Source organism: Mauremys mutica, chromosome 2 (genome assembly GCF_020497125.1).
Source record: "Mauremys mutica isolate MM-2020 ecotype Southern chromosome 2, ASM2049712v1, whole genome shotgun sequence".
NCBI lineage: Eukaryota > Metazoa > Chordata > Testudines > Geoemydidae > Mauremys > Mauremys mutica.
In genome coordinates this window covers 45,378,838-45,392,011 of record NC_059073.1, presented here as the reverse complement: position 1 = coordinate 45,392,011, position 13,174 = coordinate 45,378,838, and the positions used below count along the sequence as shown (strand labels likewise).

Sequence of the window (13,174 nt, the reverse complement as noted above, 5' to 3'; positions counted from 1 at the left end):
ACTCAAATCAGCGAGTTTTGTAAATTTATAATGGATTAAATTTTAATAACAGTTTATATTAAAGTATATTTTGGATTTACCATTAATGAACCATAGTTGATATATATTAAAACTTTTACTGTATTCCAAGGTGCCTGCAGTAAGCTTCATTTGTAAAAAGAAAATGCAACTAGGAGCTTTGTACAATTTGATGCCCACTTCCATGTACTGTAAAAAAAACAAAAAAAAACCACATACCTGCAGAACTTAATGGCCTCAATGGTGGCAGGGGGCCCCTATTAAAATTGCTTTGACCCCCTCTGCTTTCATTGTAGGTGCCTCGTGGTGTATTTTGTGCACTCCAGCTTGAACCCCGGGCTCCTTCACGACGATTGTAATTTCCTAAACACAAAACACAGATGCTGAATAACACTCAGAGTTTTCTGCACTTTCATCTCTGCACTGTTTAACTAGTAGTATGCTGCAATACATGACCAGTCTACTAGGAATAATTATACTGTAACAGGACAACAAGAATGCCTCTACGGACAACCCCAATGTTTTAGATGACACAAGGGCTCAGAGTCCCTATATGCCTATCCAGCACTATCTATATTAACCTAGAGATGGCTTGAGCCTACATCATAGGCACCAGTGTCAATACAGAGCTGAGACTGGCAAGCCTAAAGGAACAGGATGCACATCATTATGCTTTGAAGATGCAGAGAACTTCCTCAATATACCAAGCTCCTAATGAGCTCTGTACGGATGAGAAACCTTACTGGTTTGATGCAGTCACATCATGAAACTCATTCCAGAGGCCACGTATTATACAATCTGCCTGAATTCTAATACCTGGAACAGAGTCTCACCAATACACAGCCAAACAAGGCTTAAGGCACCGAAGGCCTCAGACTCCAAGAAAAATGTTAAGGGAAAGACTTGAGTGGCTCAGATTAATTTAGACTACTGTCAGATACCTCACAGTTAGCAGCAGGGGTGAAACCTATCCTGTGCCACTGCATACTCTTGTGGCAAAGCCCCTTACTTCTGCAGCACACTGAAACTTACCTGTTTTTTAATTTACTGATTCAAATACAATGAACAATATGACCAGTACAGTATTTTGACAGTAAATTCACACAAATCTCAATTATGGAATGCTTTATCAATTTAACACTGCCCAGACCATTTTCACTTTTCCACATGCCACAGTATTTTTATATCAACTGCATTACAGGAGCTGTAATGGCAAAGCTGGATGGTCTGGCAGCTGGCAAGGAGTAGGTTGAGATTTTGGCACCCAGAAAGGGCAGAGGCTGCTTGACCTTTCTTTGTATGGAGGGGTAGCAAAGGAGAAGTTGGGGTACATATTGATTTTGGATTAGAGCTGAACAAATAACTGATTTTTCAGTTCAGTGCCTTAACCAAAAAAAAAAGTTTGTTTGAACTGAAACTTAAGAATTTTTCTCACCAAATTAAAAACTTGAAAAACAATTATTCAAAAACATCAATTCAAAACAGTTTTGGCATTTCTAGGGAGGGGAAAAAATCAGTGGAAACTATTCACCTTATTTGTACATTTTTTGGCAAATTTGCCATTCACCACACACACACACACACACAAAAGTTTTGCCCAGTTCTAGTTTGGGCATCTGTTGGAGGTAGAAGAGAATGACTTATGGAGCACTGGACTGTTTTATTAACAGTGCTGTAGGCAATACAATGGTGGAAAGGAATGCACATCTATCCCCATAACTTCTCATTGTCATGTTTTTAAGGTTTTGGATGGAATGGACGTATCCTGCTGCAACCTTCACCGTCACAAAATATAGGTTTTTTTGTCTGCTAATTTAAAGAAAGCCTAAATTCTGCAGCAGAATCTCTAGCTAGAGAATCACTGCAAACATGGGGCCCTGCACATTCTTCTTCTCAAGAAGACAGGGGGCCTTTCTAATCAAAATGCATTTAAAGTTGATAGTACTGTTATGCTTAATTTGACAAATTCCCATATCATTTCACAACGGGGCAGCTAAGCTACAAGCACTCCTGTGGCCATTGCACACAACAGCATGAGACCAAAGAGTGAAGATCTAGCTAAATTCTTTTGCAAAAATGTCACTCAGACCATAAGAGAGAACAGTTAAGCATAGCTTTGGCTTAACTCCAGCATAGCCTAGAGAAGCATTTTTTTTCCTAGACAGTAATCCGTTTACTCCAAATCCTCAGACAAGAGGCAACATACCTTTTGAAGCAGGTGGTGTAAAGAATCTGTTCTGACTGTGAAAAGCTCCCCGTCCGCCACGATTCCCTGAGAACCCGCCACGTGAAGATATCTTCTGGGACACTTTTGGTGGTCTTTTAGGTTGTGGTATCCCATCTGGAGGGACCACTTCTTTGCTCTCTGCAGCAACAAAATCGTCCACATGCATAGAAGGTGGTCTGCTTGTATTCTGTTTCCTTTGACGAAAGATATCATGTGGTCGAATACCTTGTCCAAATCCTCCTCGGCCTCTTCCTCTAGGAGGTGGCACAACATGTGCTCTCTTTGCAGGTTCTATGTACTCAGATTTTCCACTATATCGCAAAACAAAATTAACAGGATTATTTACTGACCTAAGAATTTATGCCAGCTGAATGTTTGGCATTCTCTGCACTAATATTTAGTAGAAGTTTAAATACATAATTTAAAAACTGTAACATAACTGCCAAGACACAATGAAGCTTAATGTTGTAGGCATGCTCTTTGCAGAAGTCTTTGCTTCTTCATATTTCTGAAATATGAATCATCCATAATATCTCACTACCTAACTACATAGCTTTGAATTCACTGCTCAAAAACCAGCTTTTTGTTAGTACACAATATCAATCTCAATTTTAAATCTACCTATCCACAGGAAGGTATCTCCCACTCAGCTAGACTACATTAATTGTATACTGATTCGAAGTCAGCAATACATCTTACCTTGACGTTATAAAGGTCTCATGCTTGTGTTTGCCAAGTTTGAACCCTTTTGTGGTTTTCGTCCTACCAGGAGATGAAGGTTCTGACAAAAATGATCTCTCCAGTTCTGCTTGCAAGTCAAAGTCACTGCAGCCTTTCTCTGACAGTTCAATTAAGTCTACTTTTACCTGCAATAACAGAATACAGTTACATCACAATAACCACAACCAACAACGCTGGGCAACACTTCGGTATTTTTGAAACAGGAGAAGTGCAGCAGAGGCAGAAGGAGCTCCAGCAGCAGGATGGGAGTGGCTCAGCTGGGGTTCCATCCTGCTCTGGAATCCCTCATAGGAGCACAAAGCCCAGTCAGCCCCTTTAACCCAAGTCATATAGGCTGAGAGAAAAGACGCAGCACCTGAGAGCAGGAACTGCAGCAGCAGCACCAGTACAGCCCTGGACCTCATCAATGGCAGGGCCTAAGGTTCAGATTTGATAGTCTGCTGTCTGATTCGATTAGAACTCCAGCAAGGCCCATACCCTGCCTGGAGAACAGCCTCACAAATTCAGTTGTGTGACTTCTTTCTGTACAGGAGGGAGGCATAGGAAGAGACGGTCTGCTGAGGGAAAAGTTCTATCTATCTTTGTGTATTAGCAAGAAGAAAGGAAGGTATAACTATGGAAAGATGAATCAGAGTTAAGTTTGAGATGAGAGATATTTGATAGTTTTCACTAAGTATGGAAATCTAAGACTCTGTCATTGTTTCCATTAGGATCACCTAACTTCAAAGGCAGTAACTCCCAGGAATAAACTCTTACCTATGATACCCTCACAGCATGGATTTTTTTAAATCCAAAATTTGGAGCTCATGTGTAGAAATGAAGTTTTTACAAATAATTTAGCCTGTAATTATGAACTTTTCTTTAATTCCTTTAGATCACAAGTTCTTTGGGGAAAAGGACTGTCTTTTTTATTATGTGTATACAACTCCTAGCACAATCCTAATCAGGATTTCTGAATACTATTGCAGTATGAATAGATGAAAAAGAGGAAGAAACTTGGTTTCTCATATACCTGAGTGCCAAAAAGCTCCAAGAAGTGATCTAGAAAAAGAACTTAAGAACATAAGAACGGCCATACTGGGTCAGACCAAAGATTCATCTAGCCCAGTATCCTGTCTTCCGACAGTGGCCAATGCAAGATTCTCTAGATGAGATGATTACCAGTTCTGTTCATTAAGTGATCCATCCCCTGTCGCCCATTGGGAACACTATCCCTGCCCATTCTGGATAATAGCCATTGATAGATCTATGAATTTATCAAATTCTTTTTTGAACCCTGTTATAGTCCTGGCCTTCACAACATCCTCTGACAAGGAGTTCCACAGGTTGACTGTGCATTATGTGAAAAAATACTTCCTTTTGTTTGTTTGGTAATAATAATTGGAGATATACCAATCTCCTAGAACTGGAAGGGACCTTGAAAGGTCATTGAGTCCAGCCCCCTGCCTTCACTAGCAGGACCAATTTTTGCCCCAGATCCCTAAGTGGCCCCCGCAAGGATTGAACTCACAGCCCTTGGTTTAGCAGGCCAATGCTCAAACCACTGAGCTATCCCCAGTCCCCGTTTGTTTGAAACCTGCTGCCTATTAATTTCATTTGGTGACCTCTAGTTCTTGTGTTATGACAAGGAGTAAATAACACTTCCTTATTTACTTTCTCCACACCAGTCATGATTTTATAGACCTCTCTCATATTCCCCCCTTAGTCATCTCTTTTCCAAGCTGAAAAGTCCCAGTCTTATTAATTGCTCCTCATATGGAAGCTTTCCATGCCCCTAATCATTTTTGTTGCCCTTTTCTGAACCTTTTCCAATTCCAATATATCTTTTTTGAGATGGGGCGACCACATCTGCATGCAGTATTCAAGATGTGGGCATACTGTGGATTTATATAGAGGCAATATATTTTTCTGTTTTATTATCTATCCTTTTCTTAATTATATAAATTATATAAAATATATAAAAATAAATATTCAAATATTATTCCTAATATTCTCTCAGCTTTTTTGACTGCCTCTGCACATTGAGTGGATGTTTGCAGAGAACTATCCACAATGACTCCAAGATCTCTTTCTTGAGCAGTAACAGCTAATTTAGACCCTCATCATTTCAGAGAGAAGAGAGTGTGTGTGTGTGAGGATGTTTTCCAGTGTGCATTACTTTCAATTTATCAACATTGAATTTATCTGCCATTTTGTTGACCAGTCATCCAGTTTTGAAATCCCTTTGTAACTCTTTGCAGTCTGCTTTGGACTTAACTATCTTGAGTAATTTTGTATTATCTGAAAATTTTGCCACTTCACTGTTTACCCCTTTTCCTAGATCATTTATGAATATGTTGAATAGTTCTGGTCCCAGTACAGACCCCTGGGGGACACCACTATTTACCTCTCTCCATTCTGAAAACTGACCATTTATTCCTACCCTTTGTTTCCTATCTTTTAACCAGTTACCAATCCATGAGAGGACCTTCCCTCTTATCCCATGACAGCTTACTTTGCTTAAGAGCCTTTGGTGAGGGACCTTGTCAAAGGCTTCCTGAAAATCTAAGGTTATTGTATATGCACTTTAAGTATTCTGGAAGTTATTCCAAGGACCTCAGTGATTTTCTATCTGCTTCTGCATACACTTAAATATGTACAATATTAATCTTTAAGGCGCGCCTGCAGTGTCAGATTGTAGGGCAAGGGCAGAAAGAATGAGCCACTCACCTAGATGGCATCATTGATGTCCATTGGCAGCCCTCCTTTTTTAATTTCTGTGTTCTTAACAAGCACTGAAGCTGGTCAGGTGGAAGCCAGCCTCTTCCTGCTCTATCCTCAGCTGCTTCAAAAATCCCACCCTCTTTCCCCCTTCTTTGTGGAAACTGTTTAGACACATATTGATGAAGCAATAAGGAAAACTGAGATGTTTTATAAACAAATTCTACTCTCTTTTTTGCTCAATTTTAATAAAGTCTTTTACCATATCCAGATCAGTGTCAATTTCTTCAGCCTGGAATGGTGAGAACCACATAGATTTCAGCTGGTCATCCATCACATCTGCCAACACATATGTTGTCCTGTAACAATGAATATCAAATGTATTTTTGATTAAAGGACAATAGCTGCTGTAAGTGTATTTGGTTATTGTACTGGGGAATCATGTGACTCCTGGAGTCACTGCTCTTGCAGAAGTGCTCTCTCAAGGGTTTCATTTACATTCAAAGAAATTTAAGTTTGGTATTTTGTGGCCAATCAAGAAAGTGCAGGTTATAAAACATAAGCTTCAGCTAGAGCAGCAAATGTACTATAACCAAGATTAAGCTAACACAATAATTAGAAAACTGAACTGAAAAAATACTTCAGTAGTAATTACATCTCATTAAAATCATTTTATAGTGTCATATTTAAATTTCACCTCATCTAAGCGCAAGGCTGCCTGAAAAAAGAACAGGATTCCTTCATTGAATTAGCATGAAAAACCTTTGTAAGAGCTACTGTGGGAGAAATCCTTAACCTTAGCATCATATGAAATTCCGTTTGGAAGGAGTTATCAAATACACTTTGTTCCCCTACAATGAAGATATACTAATAACAACAGTAATATGTATAAAGCACAAAACCTGGAAATTAAATCCCACCCAGAACATACTAATCCATAAATTGTTGCATTTTCACAAGTTAAGCACACTCAACCTCCAACATATTTACTATTTTACCTATTATTAAACAGATTCTGGAGAGAGTCTGGTGCAGAAAGAACTGGTTCTACATCTTGGTCACTCAGAGGACAAGGATCGCCTGCTGATTCCAGCATCTGCCGAAGTCCAGCTACATTGTCCAATAAGGATTCAAGGCTGTCATCTTCTTTAGAATGTTCCTGCATAAGACATCAGAATCAAAAAATTTTCCCAAAGAGGAGAATTTAGAACAGTCAACATTAAGTATCTGCCAGATTGAAAAGAAAATGTTTCACAGACTATTTTCTGCACACTATATTCTGTTCATCCATATATACTCTAAAATAAACAGCTCCAGAAAAGCAGATAGGACAGCAGAGGGCACCCTAGTACCTTAAAAAAAAAGAACAAATAGCAGTCACCACTCCTCAGGGAGTCTAGCCTTTGTTTACCTACCAGCTGACTTGCAGTGGCTATTAAAGAGACAAGGTGGGTGAACTAATACCTTTTATTGGACCAAGTGCTGTTGGTGAGAGAGACAAGCTTTCAAATTTACACAGAACTCTTCTTCTGCAGTGGTTAGGCAGCTAGTTTAATAAACCGGTCCCAGCACACCAATCATCTTACTACCACCTTATGCTCCCTGTCTGTTGTATTCACCTGTTATCTCTTGTCATATATAAAGCACTCAAGGGAAAGGATTATTGTCTCATATGTGAAAACAGCGTCTTAGCACAAGGGTTTCCCAAACCCTGATTGGGGCCTGTTGGCATTAACACAGTACAAATAATAAATAATAATAAAGCCAGCATACAAACAATTCTGAGCACCACTCATAAAACCATTCTTACTAATTTCATTAGCTAGTGCACATCAACATAAGCCTTCTTTACTACTAAGTAGACAAGCATCTACACATACTTGTAAAGCAAGGTCAGCTAAGGACAAAAAATGAACTTGTTTATTCAAAATTGTTTTACCAAAACATGCTTCTCCAGTTCAAGGAGCAAATTTTCAGGAGATTCTTCTTTGTTCTGTAATAAATGTTTTAACTCTGCAGTAGTAAGACCCAGTGTTCTGGCTGGATGGGAACCATCTACTTCCATCAGACTTCCATCATCTCCACAACATCCCTGGGGTGGAGGGAAAAAATAAATAAATCACACTCTAAAGCTAATTTTAAAAAAAAAATCATCAAAAACTAGATTTTGTGACAGCATTATAAAACCTACAGCTACCCAGACAGACTTTAGAACAAAATACAACAATGTGGAAATTCATTGGATTTCCACCAAAAACTATTTTTGGTGGCTCTCTAGTGAAACCATTACCTCCACGCCAGACACATGCAAACAAAAACAAAAGATAATACTTCAGCTCAACTAATGGAGAGAGAATACACCAAAATCTCAGAGGAAGATTTTTTAAAAATATATATATTATTTTTAGTGTTTTAAAATAAAAACACACAAAATATATCATTAAATCAAGTATACTCAAAAGGACAAGGTTAGCTCATCCCATCAAGAGGTTCCTTTTTTCCATGTACTGTACATTGAAAATAGATTTGTATCTGAGCATTAATAATATTTCAGGTTGTTTCTATCCACATGTTAATTTTAGGGGTTTTGGTTTTTTTTAAATTAACAACACAAAATTCAGAAACACGGCAAATCTCTATCTTGACAAGACTCCAATCCAAAGTCTGGACACAATATCACACCGATCACCTCAGAAACCACGCTTAAGGAACTCCACAGAATCAATTTGCAAAAGAGTCTTATATACTTACATGCCCCTAATATTACAAATTCTGTTTAAGAAACAAAAAAACTTCTACTGATAACTTCTCTCCCACAGGTGTATTTCACTATCACCACACTCATTACAGCTACTATACCCTAACAGTTACATAACCAAATCTGTAATGTCCCACCTAAAGTATTTTGAAGTTGCTCTGACAGGTCATAACAAGCATGCATGCATCTGAACTGTGCTTTTTAATTGGGAAATTAATGTAAAAATAAAAGGGAATCTATTTCTAAACTTCAGTAAATTTGAAAGATGAAGGAAACTGCTTATAGAAATAACACAATAGGAACAGAAATATGGGAAAGCATTCCAAAGAAGCATTCCAAACAATTGAAAATATGTAAAATTCATGAAAAAAATATATGAAGGCCAGATGACTGCATTTTCTCCCCGAGGAATGCAACTGGACTTTCTTCACATGCTGAGAAAAGTGCTACTCTTCATTAACAGACATTCTTTGCAACGTGTAGCGGGTTTTGTTAAGCGATGCACTAAATTATTGATGAAAAAACATTATATCCAAAACTACATTATATCCAAAACTGAGCTAGCAGTTTTTACTTTTACATCACCTCTGTTATCTGTAACAAAAGCAGTGCTTCTACAACATTTGAAAAGTGTTTAACATATAATCACTTACCAGTGTGTCGGAGTTTAGAATTTGTCTCATAAAATCCAAAAAAGAAGAGGCCAGTTCACCTGTATCCTTACTAAAGCTACTTATTACTCGCTTTGATACAGTATACAGAGCATGGTTGCGTTTTCTTAGAGAGCTGTTTTAATAATAAACAGAGGGGGAAAATTACCTAGTGTTTAAAGCACATCTCGCAATTGCTGCATTTTATTTCATTGTTTAAAAAAAAAAGTTGCATATAAGGAAAATAATCAACAGTAACGTAACAGAATATTGTGTAAAATAGATTTAACTAAAGTTCTCCTATGATGCAGTGTGACAGCCACTGTGTATCCATCCTCACTAAAGAGTTCCTATTTAAAAAAAAAAAACAAAAAAAACACACACCACCACATGATGACAGAGAACAAAAAAAAATGCTACAAGCAGCTCAATACCCATCTAGTCAAAGCTCATTATCTCTCAACTGTCCCACTTGGATTTTTTCCATAATATATTATGGAAAAATTAAGTTTCTCTCAGCATGAAGTCTTTCTGCACAGGAAATAATTAGCATCTTAATATTTTTGGCAACCAAGAAACAAAAAGTGCACCACCACCCCCAAAATGATAACTACAACTCTTATCAGACAGTTGGGAAACCATGTAGAGTCCAGTGATTAGAACGCTCTACTGGGGACTCAATAGCTGGGCTCTATTCCTGGTTCAGTCACTGACCTGTTGCATGGCCTTCAGTAAGTCTCTTCACATCTCTGTGCCTCTGATTTTCCTCCCAGCTGTTTCTGTCTTATCTATTTAGATTGTAAACTCTACAGAGCAGGAACTACCTTATGTGTTTGCACCGTGCCTAGCACAATGGGGCTCCAATCATGTTTGGGGCTGCTAGACACTATTGTAATACAAATAATAAGTCAGAATTAAAATATTCTCTCACTACATCTTTGTTTCAGAAACTTGATCTGGTTTTAAAATTCTAGATGATAAATGTTTGTTCAAAATCACTTATAAAACGGTACCTCTTTAAGTGGTAGAATCCATAATCATGCTCTGTAAGGAACATCATTGTCCTTATACATGTCAGGAGACAATTATAACTGGTCTCTGCATTAGCAAGTGTTTCCATCAGACAGTCACAGATTAAGGACATCAATTCCTTGCTTGGTAATGAATTGGAGAGCTGTTCTAATTCAGAAACAGATCCCTCTGAGGAACTTGGCAAAATTAGTGCTATGTCCTGTAAAGAGAAACCATGACTACTTTATAAGCATTAAAACCATGCATTTAGACTATTTACTTTAATTTTCTTGAAGAAAACAATGGATTTGCTCAGTAGCTACTTAGAAACTTAAAAGCGTATTGGATTTTTAAAAGAATGTATTCAAAATTAAAATACAAATTATTAGGTTTATTGTTTCGCTGGTTGGTAACCAACACAAGAAACCCAAAATAAAAAAGAATAGTTTTAAGTGATACAAACAATTACTGGTGTTTTTTTTTTAAATATATGACGGATGAAAATGCTGGCTAAGATACTACTGTAGAGTACTGCTAGAAACAGTAATTGTTTTTAAATGATTCATTAAACATCTGCTGTATTGACTGAGATAGAGCTGCATATCATGAAAGGGCTGTCTAGACAAACATGCACACATACACTATACATTTTTATTATATATTTATGTATATTCAAGTTGTCCCTCTCTATCATAAAAATAGTTAAATCAACCATGAAGATTTGAGATAAGTCTTAGAACTGGTAATACCTTCTGGAAAGTTTAAAAACATGCTGATTCTGGCATATTGTAGAATTCATGCTACACAAAATAAAGTAAGACACATGATGTATAAACGCAAACTGATAATTAACCTCTTTACTGACTAAGCATGCACAAAGGCTGTTTTGTACAACTCGAGGTGTCTGCACATAAATCACACGTGCAAATGTATGTATGTACCTAACTGAATGTTTGTCCCTAAATGGTCTATTTCTTAAATATGTAGTTTTCAGATTCAATTTCCTATTTTTACTGACTATTTTTACCTGACTGATTTTCTTAATGCTGAAATTTTGTGTGTGACTAGTATTTATGTTTGAAAGAGGCTTCAGGCTGGCAGCATGGAGGAAGAGATCTATTTATTCATTGATCAGATAAAGCAAGGGCAGTGTGAGCGTCCCACTATTCCATCCATGCGCCAAAAATCTTCACACGAAGAGGATAATTCAGTCTCCATGTCCATTCAATTCTTGGTCTCTACTGATGCCAAACAAGGGTTCTGGTTGCAAGAGTGATTTTTGTATATATGTGGACACCTGTTCACTGAGATCAGCACTGAGAACAAACCCATTTCAAAGAAGCCAGTTAACAGCCATCAATGGTTATTTGCATCATATGATATAAATCTAACTCTCCCCACAAAATTTTAACACTAATTTTCCCTAACATTTTTTGGGGAAAATACACACTTAAGTGCAAACATCACGGAGTTTGTACCCTAAGGAAAACAAAACACAACGTTAGAATCTACTCAAAACTAAGGGGCTGTACAAGAACTGATAACATTATCACAACAGTTCCCATCTGAGAAGAGATAAATTAAGAATGTCCAAATTATCAAGGCATCAAGATTACAGATAACATTCAAGACACTACTGCAAATGTAAAGAAAATATTTTTCAGTGGCATATAACCACAGCAATCTAGAAGTTTTGTGTACTACTGTTTTCCTTCTCTCTCTCTCACTCTCTCACACACCCACCAGATTATTTATAACGACATATAGTAATTTATATTTTAACTGTATAAAATACCTGATCACAGAGGGACTGCAAAATGGATGTTACATATTCAGCACATTGCTGGTGAATAACATTGTCCCCAGTAGATCTCATTAAAGCCAACAGCTCCTGGAAAACTTCTGCATACTTCTCATCACCTTTAATAGTTCCATTAACTAGATGCAAAATAGCTAATTTACAAGCTTTGTGTGAAGCCAGGGCATCAAGTAAAGCAAGTAATCGGGTAGTCTGGCCAGAGTACTGTTTCTCTTTATCTTCTGTACTGCTGAAACAATATCAATGCACTTTAAAAACAGTGTTCCTACATATTAGAAAGTTATTAAATAGACTATATTGTACAACCATTTTCATTTTAGTAGATTTAAAAGTTTGTATTTTAAACAAAAACTATAATTTAAATGTTTAAAATGTATGTAATGTTTTTAGAAATTTCTATCTTAATTTATATTTCTGGAAAACTACCACAACTACTACATTACTTGTATGGTTATATTGTATATGAACTCATTATCAATTTAAGAAATTATAGTTCACCTAAGCATATACAGATAGATGTTTTTAAATACTACTCAATTTTGTTTCAATTTCTCCCAAACATTTCCTATAAACATACAATAATGTGAAATTCTTTACATTAAAATAACATATTGTTTGCTTGGTTGGCAACACAGGATATTATAGCAGACCTGGATTGAGGACTCAATTCAAGTCTGTAATGGACTAAAAATGTATCCAAAATTCAGTGTTCTTCACCTAAGAAAATTACTGCAGAGAACAGGGATGAATTCAATAGCTATTTAAAAAAAAAAAAAAAAATCTTTGTGCAATGGAGAAACAAAGATACCTTTGTAGATCTTCTACAATCAGATCCAAAACAGTCCTCATGATAAGAAGAGCAGTTGGTGATGCCAAGTCACACAACTGAACACAAATACGCCTCAGCATATGCTGAATAGGCTGACAAGTTGAACCAGAGAATGATCGAACTATTTCCTGTAGCAATTTGGCCTGAACATGGAGATGCATGCTCCAGAGTTTTCTGGTGTTGAGTGCCACCGATATATCATGTGGTTCAATAACCTGTGGAAAAAGTATAAACAGGCTCTTTAAAAGATGTTTGCTTTACAGGAGAAAATCATTCAGGACCAAATTCTTCCCTCCTAAGATACTTGCCCACAAATCTAGTGACATCAATGAGATTTGCAAGCATGTATCTCAGGACAGAATTTGGCCCTAAACTGCAAATGAAACTAATAGTCATCTCAACAGATTAGGTGTTCCTTTGG

At 37.1% G+C, this 13,174-nt stretch overlaps 1 protein-coding gene across 2 annotated transcripts in view; it reads right to left on the bottom strand.

The window, feature by feature from the left end:
* The window catches only part of VIRMA (vir like m6A methyltransferase associated), a 43,369-nt gene that overhangs the window by 6,955 nt on the left and 23,240 nt on the right, over positions 1 to 13,174 (bottom strand). The window contains exons 14-23 of one of the 2 annotated variants that reach the window (XM_045007499.1): positions 12,733 to 12,968; positions 11,901 to 12,153; positions 10,108 to 10,325; positions 9,098 to 9,230; positions 7,626 to 7,778; positions 6,685 to 6,845; positions 5,949 to 6,045; positions 2,945 to 3,111; positions 2,225 to 2,556; positions 238 to 381 (exon numbers count right to left, since the gene is read on the bottom strand). In XM_045007499.1, coding sequence (XP_044863434.1) covers positions 238 to 381; positions 2,225 to 2,556; positions 2,945 to 3,111; positions 5,949 to 6,045; positions 6,685 to 6,845; positions 7,626 to 7,778; positions 9,098 to 9,230; positions 10,108 to 10,325; positions 11,901 to 12,153; positions 12,733 to 12,968 — 1,894 coding nt within the window. The remainder of the gene's footprint in view (positions 1 to 237; positions 382 to 2,224; positions 2,557 to 2,944; positions 3,112 to 5,948; positions 6,046 to 6,684; positions 6,846 to 7,625; positions 7,779 to 9,097; positions 9,231 to 10,107; positions 10,326 to 11,900; positions 12,154 to 12,732; positions 12,969 to 13,174) is intronic. The other variant, XM_045007500.1, reaches the window with a different exon arrangement.